Genomic DNA, 19,080 nt, shown 5'->3' on the forward strand with positions numbered 1-19,080 from the left:
CGTACAAATTGATTGCGATGCTTTTTGATCTGCTAATTTTCACCAAGAGCCGTTCATCGGAATAGTTCTTTCGTATTTTCGGTACACTATTCAACCTATTTTCATAGAGATAAATCTATGAAGCGGTTACAAACTAACGGTTAGAATCTATTATTTTCACCGATTATAATGAAATACTCAAAAGTCTGAATGGTGGACTTGTAAAGTTGGCTAAATAAAATAATGAATTAGCGAAAAACTACTTTTATTTAGTATGGCAAACTTATCTAGACATTTGTTTCAAACAATCGGATAGAAGAAAACATTATTTATATAGTATACTGCCAGGAACAGTAGTCCATACTTTGTGGCGCAAATTTAAAACAGACATGTTTCTCGTATCAGAAATATAACCATAGTACTAGTGAAAGCAACACACAATCCACCAGTTGTAAACGGTGTCAAAATTTGAAGATTGATTTCAACTTTTTAACGATACCGCTTTTCGTTTGTTTTTGATTTCTTCCCTCAGCCGGTTGTTCTTCCTGAATGGTAAATTTTTTGGTTTGACTATGTACGCCCGTATCCCTTTCCAGTTTATCAGCACTCAGTACGTGACCTGAACTGGCGCCAGATGGTGGTTCTGCATGTTCTGTTAGTAATGGTGACGATGGTGTGCTTTCAACTGCTTCTGGATAGGGACACCCGAATTCCTATTGGCGAGGCAATTTTTTGGTTCCTTTCTTCTCCGAAATGATAATATTTTTACGACGGACGACGTCCAAATTATTCTGTGTAAGCATTTTCTCTTCCCACTCATGGACGACGTCACGATACTTGACCATTTCATCCGCTGCTTGACGATTGTAAGGTCCTTTTTCTTCTTCACTCATTTTGCCCCAGACTTCCGCCATACGCTTAAGATGAGCAAGGTTCTCTTCTTTGTTCAGTTTATTTGGTTTATGTTCCAAGCAAAATCGCAGAAATCCGTTCAGTGGACGTTTTGGCTTTCCAAGTTCCTTTAGTCGTTTGCGATGTTCCCGTTTGACCTTGTCCTCTGATTTTTTCTCCCGAGCTTGGCGAATGTCCTCTTTTTGTTGATCCGTTAGTTGATTAAGATATTTTGCATTCTGTTGCAACCAAACAGATTGCTCTTTTTTAAAGTCTTCTGATAACTTCATCCTGGCAGCCGCGTCCAGGTCATTCCATTGAACTGCTGCAAGCTTTGTTATTTCGTACGGAGGTGCCTTTGGATGCTTTGCTGCTAGAGATGCGCGAACACTTTGAACATATTTTATGAATGGGTTACATGGGCGTTTCGGTTTTTCCGGAAGTGTTGACTCATTTGATGCCGGGAAAAACAATTGGGTAGATGTTTTAATGCCACAATTCGGTTGATAAGGCAGGAGCGTCGTAGATCTGCGCGGAATTTCTTATTAGAAAAAAATAAAATAAAAAAGAAGCAATTCAAACCTACCGAGTCGTAACAGAAAACGCTTTCGAATTGAAAAGCCTTACTAATCCAAATGCTTGCATGACTACACTTAATATTATATTAAGTTTACTGGTAAAAAGGATTACGATTTGATTTGACCATCAACAAAAATGGCAAAATTCGGAAATGCTGAGCGTGAAGCCACAAATTTCTGATGTCCAATGTACTTGAATCTTGTTTGACGTTTCAAACCTTGTTTACAAGTTTTACGCCGCCGTTTCATTCGAGGGGATACTCAATGATCAAGTAATATTCTCCAAAATTAAAACGCAAGGGGCTTCCAACAGCAATGATTACTAAGCATCTTTGAAAAAAGCTATAAACACAGAGAACAGATTAACAGGCTCGAAGGAAGTAATCGATTTTTTGTGTGTAAAATCTGTCGGTAGCGCCCTCCAGAAATAGTTTGCCAAACGTATCAAAAAATATCCATGTACCTTTATCAAAATTTCTTTGTGCTGGAGTAACATAGCAGCGATGGTAGCGACATCAAGATTTAGTTTGCCACTTAGTATTCGAGGGGTGCTCTATTGAAGGATTACTCGTAGATTACATAAAAACCTTTTACACACTTTGTGTCAATTACCTGGTAGTCTGTTCTCTGTGTTACCCACCCTTTCGTACGCGATGAATTATAACCACAGAGAACAGACTACCAGGTAATTGACAAAAAGTGTGTAAAAGGTTTTTATGTAATCTACGAGTAATCCTTCAATAGAGCACCCCTCGAGTACTAAGTGGCAAACTAAATCTTGATGTCGCTACCATCGCTGCTATGTTACTCCAGCACAAAGAAATTTTGATAAAGGTACATGGATATTTTTTGATACGTTTGGCAAACTATTTCTGGAGGGCGCTACCGACAGATTTTACACACAAAAAATCGATTACTTCCTTCGAGCCTGTTAATCTGTTCTCTGTGTGGGTAATTGATAATATATAAAATATTCCGAAGTAATTTTTCGCAGTGGTGCGTTGTAATCACTGCTGCTGGAGACCCCTTTGACTAGAACGCAGCCGTTTGGCGTGTGGCGTCGTTTGGAGACAAAAAATGTGTCGAAAAAATTTGACATTTCGTTGACATCCCGCAGAGCCGCCGCATAGGTAATTTTCTGCGGCCATCTATATATTTTCAGGTTTTTCAACTATCATCGCTAAAACGTATTTTTTGATTTGTTGCAGACCTAGTGGTGATTTTCTTTAGAAAAATATATTTGCATTGTGGAAAATGTAAGTCAAATTGCGATTTAAAATATTCGATATTTTAATCTCCATTATTTGCAGGGCTCGCTCGAAAAATCGTTCGGAGTCTGGCGATTCGGATAAAGCTGAAAAGAAACAGCGCGGACGCGAGAAAGAACGCAAGAAGCGTAGCTCTAGCAGCAGCGATAGCAGGTTTGTGCATGGAAACTAGCTTATTTATGTAGATGACTTTTTACATTCAGATCTATATTTTTTGCCTTTCCTCAGCTCATCGGACAGCAGCTCGTCACGCAGTAGTTCTGGTTCACGTTCCAGCTCCTCCAGCAGCTCGTCTTCATCTTCCAGCTCGTCGTCCTCATCGAGTAGCGGAGCTGAACGATCGCGGCCCAAGCGGAAAACTGCAACCAGATCTCGCTCGCGTAGTGCCAGTCCGCCTGCAAAGGAACCTCCAAAGGATATCAAACCTATTCTACCGAAAATAAAAGAACGTAATGACCGACGCACTCCAGAGCGTGATAATGACAACAAAGAAAACAAACAGATTAAACCGACGAGTCCGCAAGATCGAGCAGCTAAGGATGCCCGTAGCCGTCGATCCCGTTCAGGATCTTCGAAGCGTAGAAGGAAGGAACGTTCCGTCACCCCACGTCCCACACGGATACATGTCGGTCGATTGACAAGAAATGTTACTAAAGACCATATTCTAGAAATTTTCAGCACCTACGGTGAAATCCGTAACGTAGATTTTCCGACAGATCGTTTTCAACCGTTTACTCGTGGCTACTGTTACATAGATTTCGCCAACCCAGACGGAGCCGAAAACGCATTGAAACATATGGCCGGCGGGCAGGTGGATGGCCAGGAAATAACTGCCGTCGCCGTGTTGGTGCAGAAAACACGTCCCCCGATCCGTCGTCCATCGCCGATTATGAGAAACAATAGGCCGCCTCCCCGTTGGCGGGCATCTCCGATGCGCTACAGACGTCGCGATCCGATGCGACGCAACAGCCCCCGGCGTCGACGTTCCCGCAGCCCAATCAGAAGGCGACGTCACAGCAACAGCTCGGATAGCTCTCGCTAAACCACCGGAACCGGTCATTTGCTTTCGTGTGGGTTTCGATGAGTTTTTTTTATTGATTGCTATTAATAATATTTCTTAGATGAATAGGAATTATATTGCACTTGATTGACGGAAAGTCTTTTTTGTCTTTGTCACTTTTGAGTAGGAAACCCCGCGTTTGCGGGGTAATAATCTGAAGGATAAATGAAAAATATTGTTTAATAAAGCATACAGCCCGATCACATTCAATTACTAATAAAGCTTCACTATTCTACGTAAAATCTCGCCCGGTTTTATTTGCGATTGGATCACTTAGTTTTCGTTAAGTCAGCCAATTTAAAAGAAAAGTTTTATTTAGCTTTCCGCAAGTACGTCGATCAGTTTTACCGCCTACTCGTGTTGTGAAAATATAACCCGGCAGTGCTCTCTATTGTGCAAATATCGTAAAATTACACTTTACTGTTTCATTGAAGGTAGAACAATTCAACTAATACTGCATACCTTCTAGGCGAATCCTTGCCGAGAGCATCGTATTACGTTCTGCTATTACCGTATTGAACCAGCGCAATGTGACGTCTGCGAGACATTTTTCCATGCGAGATCACATCATAATACTCTAATAGTAACTCGTTGCAATTTAGTAGCGGCAAGCACTGTAGATATGTCCTGAATGCAGTGTTACACGGTAACCGACCAATGCGAGGCGTTGATGAAACACCTCCTGTCCTATACGTAACCATTGCATAATGAAATTCGATAATCTTGCGGTTTCAACTTTCAACTAGTTCAACACAAAGGAGTATCCCTAGTGTGACACCATAAGCTATTTGACCAACGTTGAAGGAAAAACGCCAACCAAAGGCTTTTCACTAAACCTTTCCAATCGTCAGTTGAGGATATTGATTTTATCGAACCATCAGTCTACCTCACTGGTTTTCATCAAAGCGGACCGGTTCAAAATATCATGCCGCTGCCTGGACCTTAACGAACCGATTTCATACAGCGAGGCAAAGATCAAGAAAAAAAAGTATAAAAACGCTTGAAATTTCAACCTGGCCCAAAAAAACCGAGCTTCGTGAATTTCTCTAACTGGATAAAAAAAAACCAGTCACCACTAACCTGCCGATCCCGGGCCGAAACACCAAAACAAACGCCCCGTTTCAAGTTCCTGCAATCGTCTTGGTTCTGGGGAGCGGATCCTCTAAACCACATCCTCAGACCAGCACGTGTGTAATACTGAATTCTTAATCTCAAATGTGTCTCATTTCCAGATTCACCCTTACTTCTTACTTCTTGCAGTATAGAGCCGGAGGGGCTCTTGCGTTTTTTCCTGTATGGACTCATCACTGCGACCAGTATCGTCGATGTATTATGATACCGCCCGGGTGTTTGCTGTATGACCCGCACTGCATTTCTTTTTGCTATAATCGCTATTGAATGAACGATATTGCTTATTAAATTTTCTGCGTGCTTCACTGTAAAAAATCCACACGTTGTCATGAAGTGGATTCCACTTAGATCTGTGCTATAAGATACACCATATCAGATTCAAATGGAATACACTTGAAATTTAATCAGTATGGCACACCAGCATTGCAAAAGGCAAAAAACTAAGATTTCAGGTGCCATCCATTTGGTAATCAAAAGACAAAACATTAAGATTTCACGTGTCTTCCATTTGATAATCAAAAGGCAAACCACTAAGATTTCACGTGTTATCCATTTGAATATTATATAGGCTATCATTAGATTTCAAATGCTTGTTGTTCAATGTGCAATGCATAGTTTATAGGGGTCACGTGTTTCACAATTTGGATTACGTATGACATTTTGTATGAGAGCCAAATGCGATCAATTGATTTTTATGGCAGATGCATATGATAATCAAAACCAGTATTTTAACAATTAATAAAATGGTAGTGTAGATACTCCGGTAGTTGTGGCAGTAGTGGTAGTAGTAGTGGCAGTTTGATACTTGTTAAATGATACTGGTACTGGTAGTTCAATACATATCAAACTCGTACCAAAATATGCAAAAATTATGGATTATTTCGAGGTTCCACCACTACTGATACTACCACAACTGCTAGCGTATCTACCCTATAGATTTTACTTTTAATAATGCGATTTTTATTAAAACTGTTTCAACTTAACTTTTAATTTAAAAACTTTACTAAATTAAACTATTTATAACTTGAATTAGTCATACCTATCTAAAGTATATCTTATTATTGTAGTTAAGTACCGTGAATGACTGAATATCAAAACCTTTGAATAGTTTTATGAAATACAATCACTTTATCACTTAGACTAATCTGAAGTGTATTGTAAGTATGCCTTTATTTGTAATGTATAATGTAATTTTGTTTATAAATTGCTCAACTTGCTTGTTTAGCCTCGAATTGAGGTAAAAATCAACATCTTGAATCAAAATTTTAACGTTACCATAAATTTTAATCAACTATAAATTAAAATTAGTAAAACAAAAGCGCATATTTCGACTGCAGTCAGTTTTTAGCTTCTAATATTTTGATTTTGTTTTGCATTTTATGTTTCCTCTGAGTCCAGAGTTCCTGCACACATCACTATTGTATATCTATTATTAAATTAAAGTATTATATGTCCTATGCTTATGCTTATTAAATTAAACTATTATATGTATGTCTTCGACGTTATTAATCGTTATTTCACTAATTCGTACCGCATGGCAATGGTTCTATTGCCTGTGCATTAGTGCATTAGTGGCCAGAATTGCAGTGTGCCGGTTCTTTACTCTCCGACGAATTCCGAACGGATATGGGCTTAAGGTTGTAGTAAACCTTCAATACCTACAAAAAAAAAGTAAAAATAAAATTACTTCACATTAAAATGAGTCACTTGAATTCAATCCCACCTGCTGCACCCAGTAGAGATCACCACGAGCACTCTAACCAATTCGTCCTACAGTCGTCCAGCCCAGAATTCGAGCTCAGCCATGGAGCTCGCTGTCTTTCTTCACATTATTGGAGGGCCCAGGCCGCAATTACATTTCGCATCAGCCTACAGAAAATAAAGATTAGTCATTGAAAGCGGTCGGAACAAACCATACCTTAATCAAGAACACACCGGGAGTGATCTGTATGAACAGTGAGTACTAAGACCAGGTATTCGAGCGTTTATCATCTTCCGACACAATAGGGTTGCTTCGTGGCCAATGCCGAATCTAAAATTAAATCCTTTTGTAATTAGCTTTTAGCAGGGAGATTAAAATGGCAGTTACACATATTTTACGTCTTCGTATACAACGAGACAACGACTGGCTTTGATACTTCAGGCCAAATTGCTGCTCAAGAATAAACTATACATGCTGCTGAAGCTCCTGTTTTATAATTAAGTGTAAGTTATCCAGTGTTTTCCATTCCATAGGGTCAATTTGACTACTGCTATTATGGTGGTGGTTGTTATAATTTTTATGTTTATAATCATTGTTGTTCGACCGTTTGATCTCATTTCGAACCGGCACCCTGGGGATATCCATTTCCGTTACTATTCGTACTGTCACTGTGCTGGTGGGTTTGATCGTCTGCGATTAGTTTTCCGTCCCTGCTGAATGACATCCTTCTTCACAAGGGTAGTGGCAGGCAGGTTTGAGAAAAATTTTGTTTCCCCTTTAGGCATTTCATCGTGAGAATCATTTGTTCGCTGTTTCTGTTTCTGGTAGCTGCAACCATTGCACCGCTCGAATATCGAAATACTCGAAATACTTCGCAAAAGCTATAAAAATGAAAAAGAAATATAGAAGATAAGTGAAATATTAATATAGTTTCATATGCCTGAAAAATGTTGTAAACCACTTCATTGAACCATGTTATCAAATAGAGCAAACCATAGGTGCTACATTTTAGAAACTTGAATTTCTGTTTCTTTTCGACAGATTTTACAACCAGCTGTTGGGTACAGGACACTTGCGGGGCTAGCGCTATAATCCTATTGTCTTTAACATCTTTTCGCAGCTGATGTTCGAACATACGATGACTGGTTTGTTGAATCAGCATAGTACCACAAGGCAATTTTGAAGGGTTCAACGCGGTGTCGATTACCCATAGAAAATCGCTTTAAACCAGACAACGTTTCTCAACAATGGCAGGACCGATTAAAATGGCCTTTGTTTCAATTGGAAGACCTCACAGCCTAATTGATCATCTAGCTATCTATACCTATAAAGAAGGATTTCTGTCTGTCTGTCCGTATGTTCCTTATAGAATCGAAAACTACTGAACCAATCGGCATGAAAATATGCATGTAGAGGTTTTTTGGGGCCAGGTAAAGGTTTTAGTGATGGTTAGAAACCCCTCCCCAGACTAAGAGGGAGGGGGGCTCCCATACAAATGAAAAACAAATTTCAGCATAACTCGAACAATTAGTCAAGCAACTGGAACCAAATTTGGCATGTGGGGGTTTTTGGAGGCAGGAATTTTTACTTTGGAGAATTAGAATCCCTGCCATTTTTAAGAAGGGGGGCTCCCATCCCATCTCGATTTATGAGGAAATTTGTCTCTCATTTGTATGGGAGCCCTCCCCCCTCTTTAAAGGGAGACGGGTCATAATTCACAATAGAAAAAATTTCTGCCTCCTAAAACTCCCACATACCAAATTTGCTTGATTAGTTCTCGAGATAAGAGGAAACTTGTAGTTCATTTGTATGGAAGCTCCTCCACCCACTTAAAGGGAAATTCCCCTGCTAAAGAGGGGAGGGGTCTCAATTCACCATAGAAAAAATTCTTGCCACCAAAAACACCCATATGCCATATTTGGCTCCATTTGCTCGATTAGTTCTCTAGTTATGCAGAAATTTGTGATTCATTTGTATGGAAGTCACCCCTTAGGGGGGAGGGATTGCCAACTATCATAAGAACCTTCCCTGACCTCAGAAACTCCTGCTTGCAAATTTAGGCTGATCGGTTCAATAGTTTCCGAGCATATAAGGAATAACATACGGGCAGACAGACAGAAATCCAGCGAAGTCTTCGTACCTGTCAAATACGTATTGTAATAAAACAGTTTGACACCGAGATACTCGAAATCGCGCTATTTGCACTTTATACAGTTCTACCTATAGTGCATTAGTAGCGATTCGCTGAATTATAAAAGCCATTCAAGAATAAACATATCATATATCGCATGGTTCATGTCGTATCAGGTTAATTTTTTCTTACCAGTTGCAAAAAGCACTATTTGTCGCAATCGTAACTCATTAATCATTTCGCACCACCTGAGGTATACATATCGGTCGAAAAATGCTATGACATTGTAGATACCAATTAAGTTTGGTTACCTTGGAGCAGATTTTATTCATCTACGGCATATAATCGACGTAGTTATAGGACATACAAGACAGATTAAAGCCAATCTCCACTCTGAAACACAAAAACTTTGTTCAATATGGAAACAAATAGTACATAAAATAAGGGCTTACAATGAGATTCCATCACCTTGCCAATCGCACGATAGTTGAAATTCCCTACCAACTCTACACGATTCCGCAGTGGATACAGCGATTATGTGTCGGAGCGTTTGACATCAAACATAATCACTCCAGAGATCGTAATCTCCAATGGAACCTCGGGCGAAGGGGGGAACCTACGACGAAGATCGCTGTATCAACATTTTATCGTAGTCATCAATCTGCGTTAAAAGAAACATCGTGTTATTTAAACACAGCGACTTCCACAGAAGTTATTTACTTACGTAACACTCAGTCCCAAAAGACACAAAAATGTTTGCCTTAATCGATGAAAAATATCCACAGGAAAGTAATGAAGACTCCTGCTACGCAGACGTTTAATCACGGAGCTATTAGGTAGCATAATCCTGCCAATAATATCACGACTCGTAATAATTTCACTTTCCGCCACGGCAAAAAAAAACTTGCGATGTGTTTTATTTATTTAGACTGATGCATACTATCCGTCAAACGCTCGTTTAAATTTTACACTGTTAATTTTAAACAATTTCTAGACAGAACCACAAAAAAGGCGAATGCTGTTTAAACTAAACTAAAGTTTAAACTAAACCAGTGACACAAATTTCACTTAAAATTCGGCCTAATAATGCAATAACTAATAGCGATAGAAAAGGATTTGCCACTATTCAGCAGCCATTTTGGATTTTGAATCTGCGATGGCACCATCATCACCCATATACGTTCAATTGAAGTGGCTCACACTTGAATGCCATATGCACTCACATATAGCACAGATCCAAATGTTGAAACACTTCAATATTCGATGATGCACATATAAAAATCAAAATTATGACATTTGGTTAGCATAGTATATATGCCATATAGCATGTTAATGGTATATCACTCGAAAATAACGTGGATTCCATTTGAAATGTGTATGGATGGGCGAGTGAAAATGAAGTGGATACGGCCATTGATTTTCAAGTCTGAATAGCATTTGAATTGCGCGTGAAGATTATTTACAATGAAGTGTAAACACATTTGTTTGTTTAGTGCCTTGCATATCGAAGTCATAAGCCAGTCACTTGAAATGTGCAAGTGCTAAAACATTCGAACATTATGTGGATTCCCTTTGGAATTTGTAGGGATATACAAGTGAAATTAAAATGTTCACCGTTATTGACTTTCAAGTGTAAGTGGCATTTGGATCGACTGTGTTGTTTTTTTACAGTGTTGTGTGTAATTGGGGTTACCCTTCCTTCAATAATTTTTCTACTTTATCCACCTCGTTCTACATGACAGCACCGTCCCCAATTGGGTATTTTAGCGGTATTTGAATTCTCGCATATTATGATAATATATGATGTCACTGTAAAGTCACATGAAAACTTTTTCAAATTTGATGAGTGAAAGTAATAAAAAAGCATTTTTTTCATTTAAAATTTTTTTTTGGGATAAGACGATAGCTTATAAGTAAACCATTTGTCTTCTCAGCTCGCCTTAGACAACACAGTGGATAGATAAACTATGGTCATCAGCCGATACAGGTTTCATATGGGAGCTGTCAAAAGCTCGGTTATAATGAAAAGCTCTATCAGAAAGATAGAAGAGAGGAAGAGAACTTCTGACATCATTTCAATCAATCGGCTTGGTTGATATCTGTCAAACAGCAAATCATTCTATTTTTGATTTTTATTAATTTTTTCATCAAATATTCACTTAATTGAAATAAAAAAAGAACTGTTAGATTCAGAAAACGACGGGCTATGAAATGAGGTAAAAAAAGCAACTTTTTTGGGAAAATTAAAATACCCAATTATAGCCAACCCTGGCGTAGCTAACCAGTGCATAACTATAATAGTCCTTTTTGCAGTCAATTGGCCTTATCGGGATAATAAAGAATTCAGCATGAAGGACGGGCCTGAGAATAAACCCATGCTAAAGTCACTTTGACATCGCATGGCCTGATTCTACTAAGATTCGAACCCACGACCATTCGCTTGTCAAAGCAGGCTCGGTAACCTTGCGGCTACCCACACAGACTCTTGCGTTGCTGTATCAAGAATTCCTTTCTACTAACTCAGTGCTGGGCTAGTTCCTACTCGTTGAGTGTCTCGACACACGTAAGTCGGTTTCAATCTGGCCGAGCCCCTCTATTCCTGGTTCTGGTGGGGTTCACGAAGAGAACAAATTTCAATGCACAGTAGTCCGGCATCCCTGCGACGTGGTCAGCCCACCGTAGCCTCTCAAATTTTTGGGTGTACGATGGAAATCTCTCCAAGTAGTGCCTGCAGCTCGTGGTTTATACGCCTGCGCTTTGTACTCCGCCAGAAATAGTCCGCAACACCTTTCGTTCAAATGCGACAAGTGCACATATATGTCTTTAACTAAAGTTACAGTCTCAAATCAAATTGTATTTGTCTGGTTTGATTGTTGTGATTTGAACTCATCAACCACTCTTCCAATTCACCGTCAATGGTCACTGTGAGTGGAGCCAAATATCGCTTTCACTGGAGCCCCTATCTACCATATCCTAGCCTCCATTTTTAGTTTGGCGTGGATTGCCTACGCCATCCCAAGGTGTCGAAGTCGTCTGGGAAGGCTAGGAGTTGACTATTTTTGCCGAAATCGTTCCTCTTGTTTTACTGCCTGCTCGCACGATAACGCCTTGAAAAACAATGTTGAATAACATATAACTAGAACAGTCTATTCCCTTACCGCAACCCTCTGAGCGGTTCGAAGGGACTCGAGAGGGCCCCCAAAACACGCACGTAGTACATCACTCCCCTGGGTAGCTTTCATTGGACGACTCAGTATGTCCGAAAAACCGTTCTCGTCCATTATTTGCCTTTGACTGTATAATATGCCCTGAAATCCATCGAAATATGATGCGTGGCCACGTTGTACTCCCGACATATCTGGAAGATTTTTGTCAGAGTTTAAAATTTGATTTGCAGTAACACGTTAGATCCGCGGTCCGGAATGACGTCTGAAATTAATAAATTTAACCAATAGTTCTCGTCCACCATCCATCAAATCTGTCCACGGGCCGCAAGGATCATATTTGAGAGCCGCAGTTTGGCTATCACTGTTCTAGATCGATCAGTTGACAGCGACTTTCATAGCAGGGAAGACGGAAGGGGTTTCTCCACGGCAGCTTTCGCAAATCGAATCTAAGAAGGCGACGCTGAACGGACTCGATTCTTTCTACGCTGTTGTAGTAGTTAGGATTCCAAACAGAAGAACAGTATTCCAGAATTGACCGCAGTATAGCGATTTGAGGCAGTATATGCCAGAGAAATATTTCGCGATCCTAAAGATAAAGAATAAGAACCTTGGAGCTTTAGCGACAACATACGAGATATGATGCTTGTAGGTACGTTAACTTGGAATCTAAAATAATACCTAATTCTTTGATCCGCGAATCACGTCTAAATACTATGCCTTCGAGCTCATAGCCCAACGAAAAGCGGTGATTGCTGAGCAGTCGTCAGTCGAGCGGACCCGAAAGTATATTTTAAGATCACCTGCATGTGAAATTCGTGAGTACAGTCGAGATTTATTCTGCTCCGTTTTGTTTTAACTTTCCTTCCGCGGTCAAAAAGCGCTTGCTCAGCAACCTGCATATTGTTCTACTCATTGAGGACAAAATATTCATACACTTTTTGGATGCTCATGATATGGACATACTTATTTACTTACTTAGGTGGCTTGCCGTCCTAAGACAAAGCCTGTTGAACAAAATTTATCCATGTAACTCGGTTAAGGGCTACCGCTCTCCAATTCTTCGGACACCGAGTACTCTCCGCCAGATCTTACAACATGCACAGCCCATCGTATCCGTCCAGCCTTAGCCACCTTCTGGATACTGGGTTCGCCATAGAGCTGTGCGAGTTCATGGTTCATCCTCCGCCTCCATACTCCGTTCTCCTGTACGTCGCCGATGATCGTTCTTAGCACTCGTCGTTCGAAAACTCCGAGCACTCGCAAGTCCTCCTCGAGCATTGTCCATGTTTCATGCCCGTAGAGAACAACCGGTCTAATAAGCGTCTTGTATAGGGTGCACTTTGTACGGGGACTTAGTCTGCTCGTCCGCAATTGCTTGTGGAGCCCATAGTAAGCACGACTTCCGTTGATAATGCGCCTCCGAATCTCACGGCTGGTATCATTGTCCGCCGTTACCAGTGAGCCAAGGTAGACAAATTCGTCGACTACCTCAAATTCATCGCCGTCGATCAATATACTGCTGCCCAAGCGGCGTCATTCGGCCTCGGTTCCGCTGACCAACATGGCCTTTGTTTTAGACGTATTTACCTTTAATCCAATCTTTTCTGCTTCGCGCTTTAGTCTGGTGTACTGATCAGTCACCGCCACAGATGTTCTGCCGATAATATCCATATCATCGGCAAATCAGACGAATTGACTAGATTTGTTGAATATCGCGCCCCGCGTGTTGATATCCGCTCGGTTCATAACACCTTGTAGCGCTATGTTGAACAGCAGGCATGAAAGACCATCACCTTGACGAAGCCCTCTGTGTGATTCGAATGAACTTGATAATTCACCCGAAATCCGAACACAGCACTGTGTACCATCCATCGTAGCTTTAATCAGTTTGATGAGCTTCCTGGGGAAGCTGTTGTCGTCCATGATTTTCCATAGCTCTTTCCGGTCGGTGGTATCATATGCGGCTTTGAAGTCAATGAACAAATGATGCATGGGACCTCTGTATTCACGGACCTTTTGGAGGATTTGCCGCAGTGTAAATATTTGATCCGTTGTAGACCGACCTTCGACGAAGCAGACTTGATAAGTTCCCACAAATCTGATCGCAATTGGTGATAGTCGGCGGAAAATGATTTGGGACAGCACTTTATAGGCGGCATTGAGAACGGCGATCGCTCGATAGTTCTCATAGTCCAACTTGTCATCCTTTTTATAGATCGGGCAGGTAACCCCATCTTTCCACTCCTCCGGTAGCTGTTCCGTATCGCAAATTCTAACAATTAGTCGGTGTAGACAAACGGCCAGCTTTTCTGGTCCCATTTTAATAAGCTCCGCTCCGATGCCATCTTTCCACGCTGACTTGTGGTTCTCTAGCTGCATGATGGCCTCCTTAACTTCGCCTATCGTTGGGGCTGGCACCTCTTCCCCGTTTGTTGCACCGTCGAAATTGCTTTCCCCGCCGTCATGGTTCTCCGCCTGAGCACCATTTAGGTGTTCGTCGAAGTGCTGCTTCCACCTATCGGGCACCTCACGATCGTCCGTCAGAATATTCGTCAGTCTTATCCCGAAACATTCCGGCTACCGGCACGAAGCCTTTGCGGGATCCGCTCTGGTAAAACTTTCGCGTTTCCTGAGAACAATGCAGCCGCTTCAACTCTGCATATTCCTTCTCGTCCAGGTAGCGCTTTTTCTCCCGAAAGATTTGGTTTCGCTGCATTTTCTTCTGTTTGTGTCTTTCCAGGTTTTGACGTGTGGCACTGCGCATCTTGGCCGCCCGCGCAGCGTTCTCGTCATCCATCACCCTTCTATATTCATCGTCAAACCAATCGTTACGCTGATTCCGGGTCACATGCCCGATGGAGCTCTCCGCTACACTGCTTATGGCTGTTTTGATGGTGTTCCAACAGTCCTCGAGAGGGGCTTCGTCCAGCTCGTCCTCTTCCGGCAGCGCAGCTACGAGTGAATGCGCGTAGTTTGCAGCGACGTCTGGCTGCGTCAGCCGCACGAGATCTAACCGAGGCTGGCGTCGGTACCGAATGTTGTTCACAGCGGAGAGTTTTGGGCGCATCTTAACCATCACTAGGTAGTGGTCCGAATCAACGTTAGTGCTTCGATAGGATCTGACGTCGATAATGTCTGAGAAGTGCCGACTGTCGATCAAAACGTGGTCGATCTGTGATTCTGCCTGATTTGGTGACCTCCTGGTGTACTTGTAGTGGATTCTGTGCTGGAAAAAGGTACTACGTACGGCTATGTTCTTGCAGGCGGCAAAGACGATAAGTCTTAGGCCCATTTCATTGGTCCGCTGGTGTGCACTGAACCTTCCAATTACCGATTAGTATTTCTCCTCCTGACCGACCTGAGCATTAAAATCCCTGATGTCGATCTTGATATCATGTTTTGGGCAGTGGTCGTATTCACTCTCCAACTGAGTGTAGAATTCATCTTTGTCGTCATCGGTACTTCTGAAGTGAGGGCTGTGCACGTTGATGATGCTTATATTGAAGAATCGGCCCTTGATCAACCTGTTCATTCGAGGATTGATTGCCCACCACCCAATCACCCGTTTCCGCATCTCGCCAGTCACTATGAAAGCTGTACTCAGCTCGTGTGTGTTGCGGTAGCTCTGGTAAAAGGTTTATCCATCTCTGAACGTACGTACCGTTGAGCTCTTCCAGCATCCTCCAGCAACTTCCAGCACCCCCCAATTCGCCAGTTCGGCGTCCCGAGTTTCCAATCCATAGCACTTTTTCGTCGCGTGCGTCTATTCCGATTGTTCCAGTAAGAATTTGCTTGTTCTTCGTTCCGTGCTTTAGTATTTTTCGTGGTGGCGGCAAAGCCTGCTACATCAACCCCCTGTTTCGCCGGAGAGCCAACGAATCTCGAAAGAGCCCTCCTTTCCTGTCGACATACGACCTTGGCTTCCACCGGGGTTGGTTACCCGATCTTCACCATAGTTGCTCGTATCTCGGCTGGCACGACGTGGAGCTAGAGATAGGAGTTGCTGAATAAGAGGCTATGAACTACCGTAAGGTGTGTTTTATACCTACAGGCACACAAGGTACCGACGGTACGCATTATTCAGCCGTTTACCAGGCTATGGACATAAAAAAAATTTTATTGACTTCTCGCAGCGACAACAGTGCAAAAAATGTGACGATAGTGGATGATAGATATGGCAACATTGGAATTCCCATGCAGTTGCTTCTAACGCGGATCTTTTTGTTTCACTTTTACACGTAGCCACTGCAGTACGAGCGATTTCGGATGTTTCTCATTTTTCGCACAATGAGAAACTACAGTTTGCTTAGGGCCCTATTCTCACAGTCACCTCAGCTAAATTTTTTTGGTGAGAGCACAATTTGCGATTTTCAGAGTCACCTAGGTGACTCCACTCACCTGGGTGACTGTACAAATCAAATGGGACCAGTAAGGTGAGGTGACGGTGATTTCTCATTTGTGGCAGCAATTCTGCTCATTGTGTTGAATAAAAAAAAGTTGCACTTTTTGCACAATGAGTGAGGAAATGGCACCCCAAGGAGCAAAACGGCAGCAGTTAAATGAGCAGGTGTGGAATAAGAGTTGCGTGGTAGCATCCGGTGCTGAATAAGCGAATTTGCTGAAGTACGTGGTGTTTAAACGTTATATCCCACATTTTTCCTAGCTTCTAATCAACATCTACATGTTGTTATTTAAGTGTGGAACGAGAGTCGAATAGGCATTGTGCAAACGTATCAGCAGCACAGCTAAGAGCAGGTGTGGAATACCGGTCGTTTAAAAGCTACCGTATCAGCTAAGAGCAATTGTGGATAAAAAGTGGAATAAGAGTGGAATAAGCATTGTGCAAACGTATCAGCAGTATTACAGACAGCACGTGTGGAATAGTAGTGGAATAAGGATGGAATAAACGTGGCGCAAACGTATCAGCAGCATTGCTGACAGCACGTGCAGAATAAAAGTGGAATAAATGTTGCGCAAACGAATCAGCAGCATTGCTGAGAGCAACTGTGGAATAGTGATGGAATAAGGGTCGAATGAAAGTTGCGCAAACGTATCTGCTGCATTGTTGAGAGCAAGTGTGAAATATGTGTCGATTAATCGTCGTACAAACGTATCAGTAGCACCACCAAGAGCAGGTGTGCTTGATGGCAGCCAATAACACCAATAACTTGAATGACACTTTATACTTTACACTTTATAATTTATATAAATAAATTTATATTAGGTACACTTTATTTCTTTTTTTTACAGATTAAGAATAGAAAAAATTTGCATTACCACTTTTAGCAGAGACAAGTCTACTTTGCTGGTCGTGGCAATCCTTTTATTTGTTGTTGTCTGGACGGTATGTATCTTCTCCCTCGGCGTGTCGTTATCCCTCGTCCAAGGCAACCAGCTCTGCTTGACGCTTTGCGAGTTACTCACAATAGATTTTGCTCAGCGAGATGAATTGCGTCGGGCTAAAGCCGCCAGAATTGTTATGGTCGGGTGGCATAGTGGCGATACCACCACTGCTGGTAGCGCCGTACCGTAATCGCGTGACCAGCTTCCGCTGCCGGTGCGCAAAAACCCCACTTCTGCTCGTGCCATCCACTGCTGCTTTTTGTTTTTTAAATGAAAAAAACTAAATCCGATCCGATGACAAATATACGTAGCGATTAGCTCATGAAGCAGTACTATCTGCGTAAACTAATGACGGGGTGACAAAAGTACTATTCCTCTGCGGTACTGCCACGAACCACTTCTACTGTTAACTAATCACTGCTGCTGCTAACTAATAATATCACTGCTAACTAACTGAACCAATCAACCAACGATTTCCTACTAAGTCTCTCATTAAATTATAAAAATACGAATACAAAAGTGAACATGAAAATAACGAAACCCGCAAAATAAAATAACAGTAGGTACTTTCCTGCATATTTTATTCTTTTTGCTTGTCTAAATATTGAACTGCTGTGTAATAAACGTAGCTTCAGTGTCATTAGCAGCAGTTTAATAAACTTCTCTATGCGTACTGAATAAACGTTTTACTATACGTTGATTAACAGTCATACAAACGCATCTTCCACGTCCATATTCAGCACGGTGCTGTTTAAATTCTCCAAAACCAACTGTATAAGCATTGAACAGAGGTGTTTAGATATACTTTAAAAGCAGCTATACAGCTATACAGCTATACAGCAGAATAAAAGCTATCGGTGAAACGTTTAATAAGCAAAAATTGTTCCTTGGGACGCCTGTCAGCGGAATTGAAGTGCGGTAGCGTACAACCGACTCAACTGGAGAAACCTTGTTCAACAGACTTTGTCCTAGGACGGCAAGCCACTTAAGTAAGAACGCAGTTCCAGGTACCAAGGATCCACTCCATCATTATTTTATCACCTTTGTCCATACTAAATGTTCCGAGCCGAATTTCTTTGATTGTTCGTATTATCATTAGATTTAGGTACCTAGCAGGTTGAGAAATCGTCAATCAAGGGCCGCTTTTGACCTGGGAACATACGCTCAAGGCAAACATGGCTATTCCTCGTTGCTACACCCAGCGTTCGCATGTGTGCCTCCTTCGCTGTCGGTATACTACCTTAGTTTCCACCGGCATTGATGAACTGATCTCCGCTAAGGTTGCTCGTATTCCGGCTTATACCACGAGGAGGTAAGGATAAGGAGGTAAGGTTGCTGAATAAGCGACCAACGACCACTATAGGGTCTACTTTATACCCGTAGGTATAGGCACCGATGTTGCGCATTATCTAGCCGGTCTCAAGAATGCATCGAGCTAAAAACGAGTCGAACTCTGGACTTACAAGCAGGAACTAACTCCAAATCGCGACAGTGAATAAAACAAGACATCAAAAATACGATCCCAGATCTGTACTTTACCGATGTAAGTTTTGTACAAAAACTAGAAGAGGAAAAATAGACATTCGACAGGCTATCTGTACCTGAGGATCGTTAATCTGCGACATCTGCTAAATTTCCAAAGGCAACACGTGTTGTTTTGACCAGATTTTTTACCCTGTGATAACCGAACAAAGACCATAGAACGCAATGCTCCTAGCAACGTATAAAAGATGTCCAAAAACAAAAACCATCCGTTCAATTGTAGTATTGGGTTTTCGTGAAGCGAAACCTGAAGAAGATGAAAAAACTGTTGGATGTGAGAAGCAATTT

The 19,080-nt window shown here is 41.7% G+C and overlaps 2 protein-coding genes across 2 annotated transcripts; one reads left to right on the plus strand and one right to left on the minus strand.

The window, feature by feature from the left end:
• Positions 1-260: 260 nt before the first annotated feature.
• On the minus strand, positions 261-1,649 carry LOC128742912 (transcription factor A, mitochondrial). The gene is made up of 2 exons (XM_053839408.1): positions 1,457-1,649; positions 261-1,398 (listed from the first exon to the last, which is right to left on the minus strand). Exons 1-2 carry the CDS (start codon positions 1,513-1,515, stop codon positions 693-695), a joined length of 765 nt encoding a protein of 254 aa, XP_053695383.1. The 5' UTR covers positions 1,516-1,649; the 3' UTR covers positions 261-692.
• A 948-nt stretch (positions 1,650-2,597) lies between these two features.
• LOC128742230 (RNA-binding protein with serine-rich domain 1-A) lies at positions 2,598-4,006 on the plus strand. Its single transcript, XM_053838517.1, has 3 exons — positions 2,598-2,704; positions 2,759-2,869; positions 2,945-4,006. Coding segments are annotated over exons 1-3 (927 nt in total). The 5' UTR covers positions 2,598-2,702; the 3' UTR covers positions 3,759-4,006.
• Positions 4,007-19,080: the final 15,074 nt, after the last annotated feature.

The sequence above is a fragment of the Sabethes cyaneus genome, chromosome 3 (assembly GCF_943734655.1).
Source record: "Sabethes cyaneus chromosome 3, idSabCyanKW18_F2, whole genome shotgun sequence".
NCBI lineage: Eukaryota > Metazoa > Arthropoda > Insecta > Diptera > Culicidae > Sabethes > Sabethes cyaneus.

Bases quoted from the DNA above. Each gene is read 5' to 3' on its own strand.
- LOC128742230 (XM_053838517.1), top strand. The intron at 2,870-2,944 runs GTTTGTGCATGG...GCCTTTCCTCAG, and splicing joins TCTAGCAGCAGCGATAGCAG to CTCATCGGACAGCAGCTCGT.
- LOC128742912 (XM_053839408.1), bottom strand. From the start codon at position 1,515: ATGCAAGCATTTGGATTAGTAAGGCTTTTCAATTCGAAAGCGTTTTCT. The intron at 1,399-1,456 runs GTAGGTTTGAAT...AATTCCGCGCAG, and splicing joins GCGTTTTCTGTTACGACTCG to ATCTACGACGCTCCTGCCTT.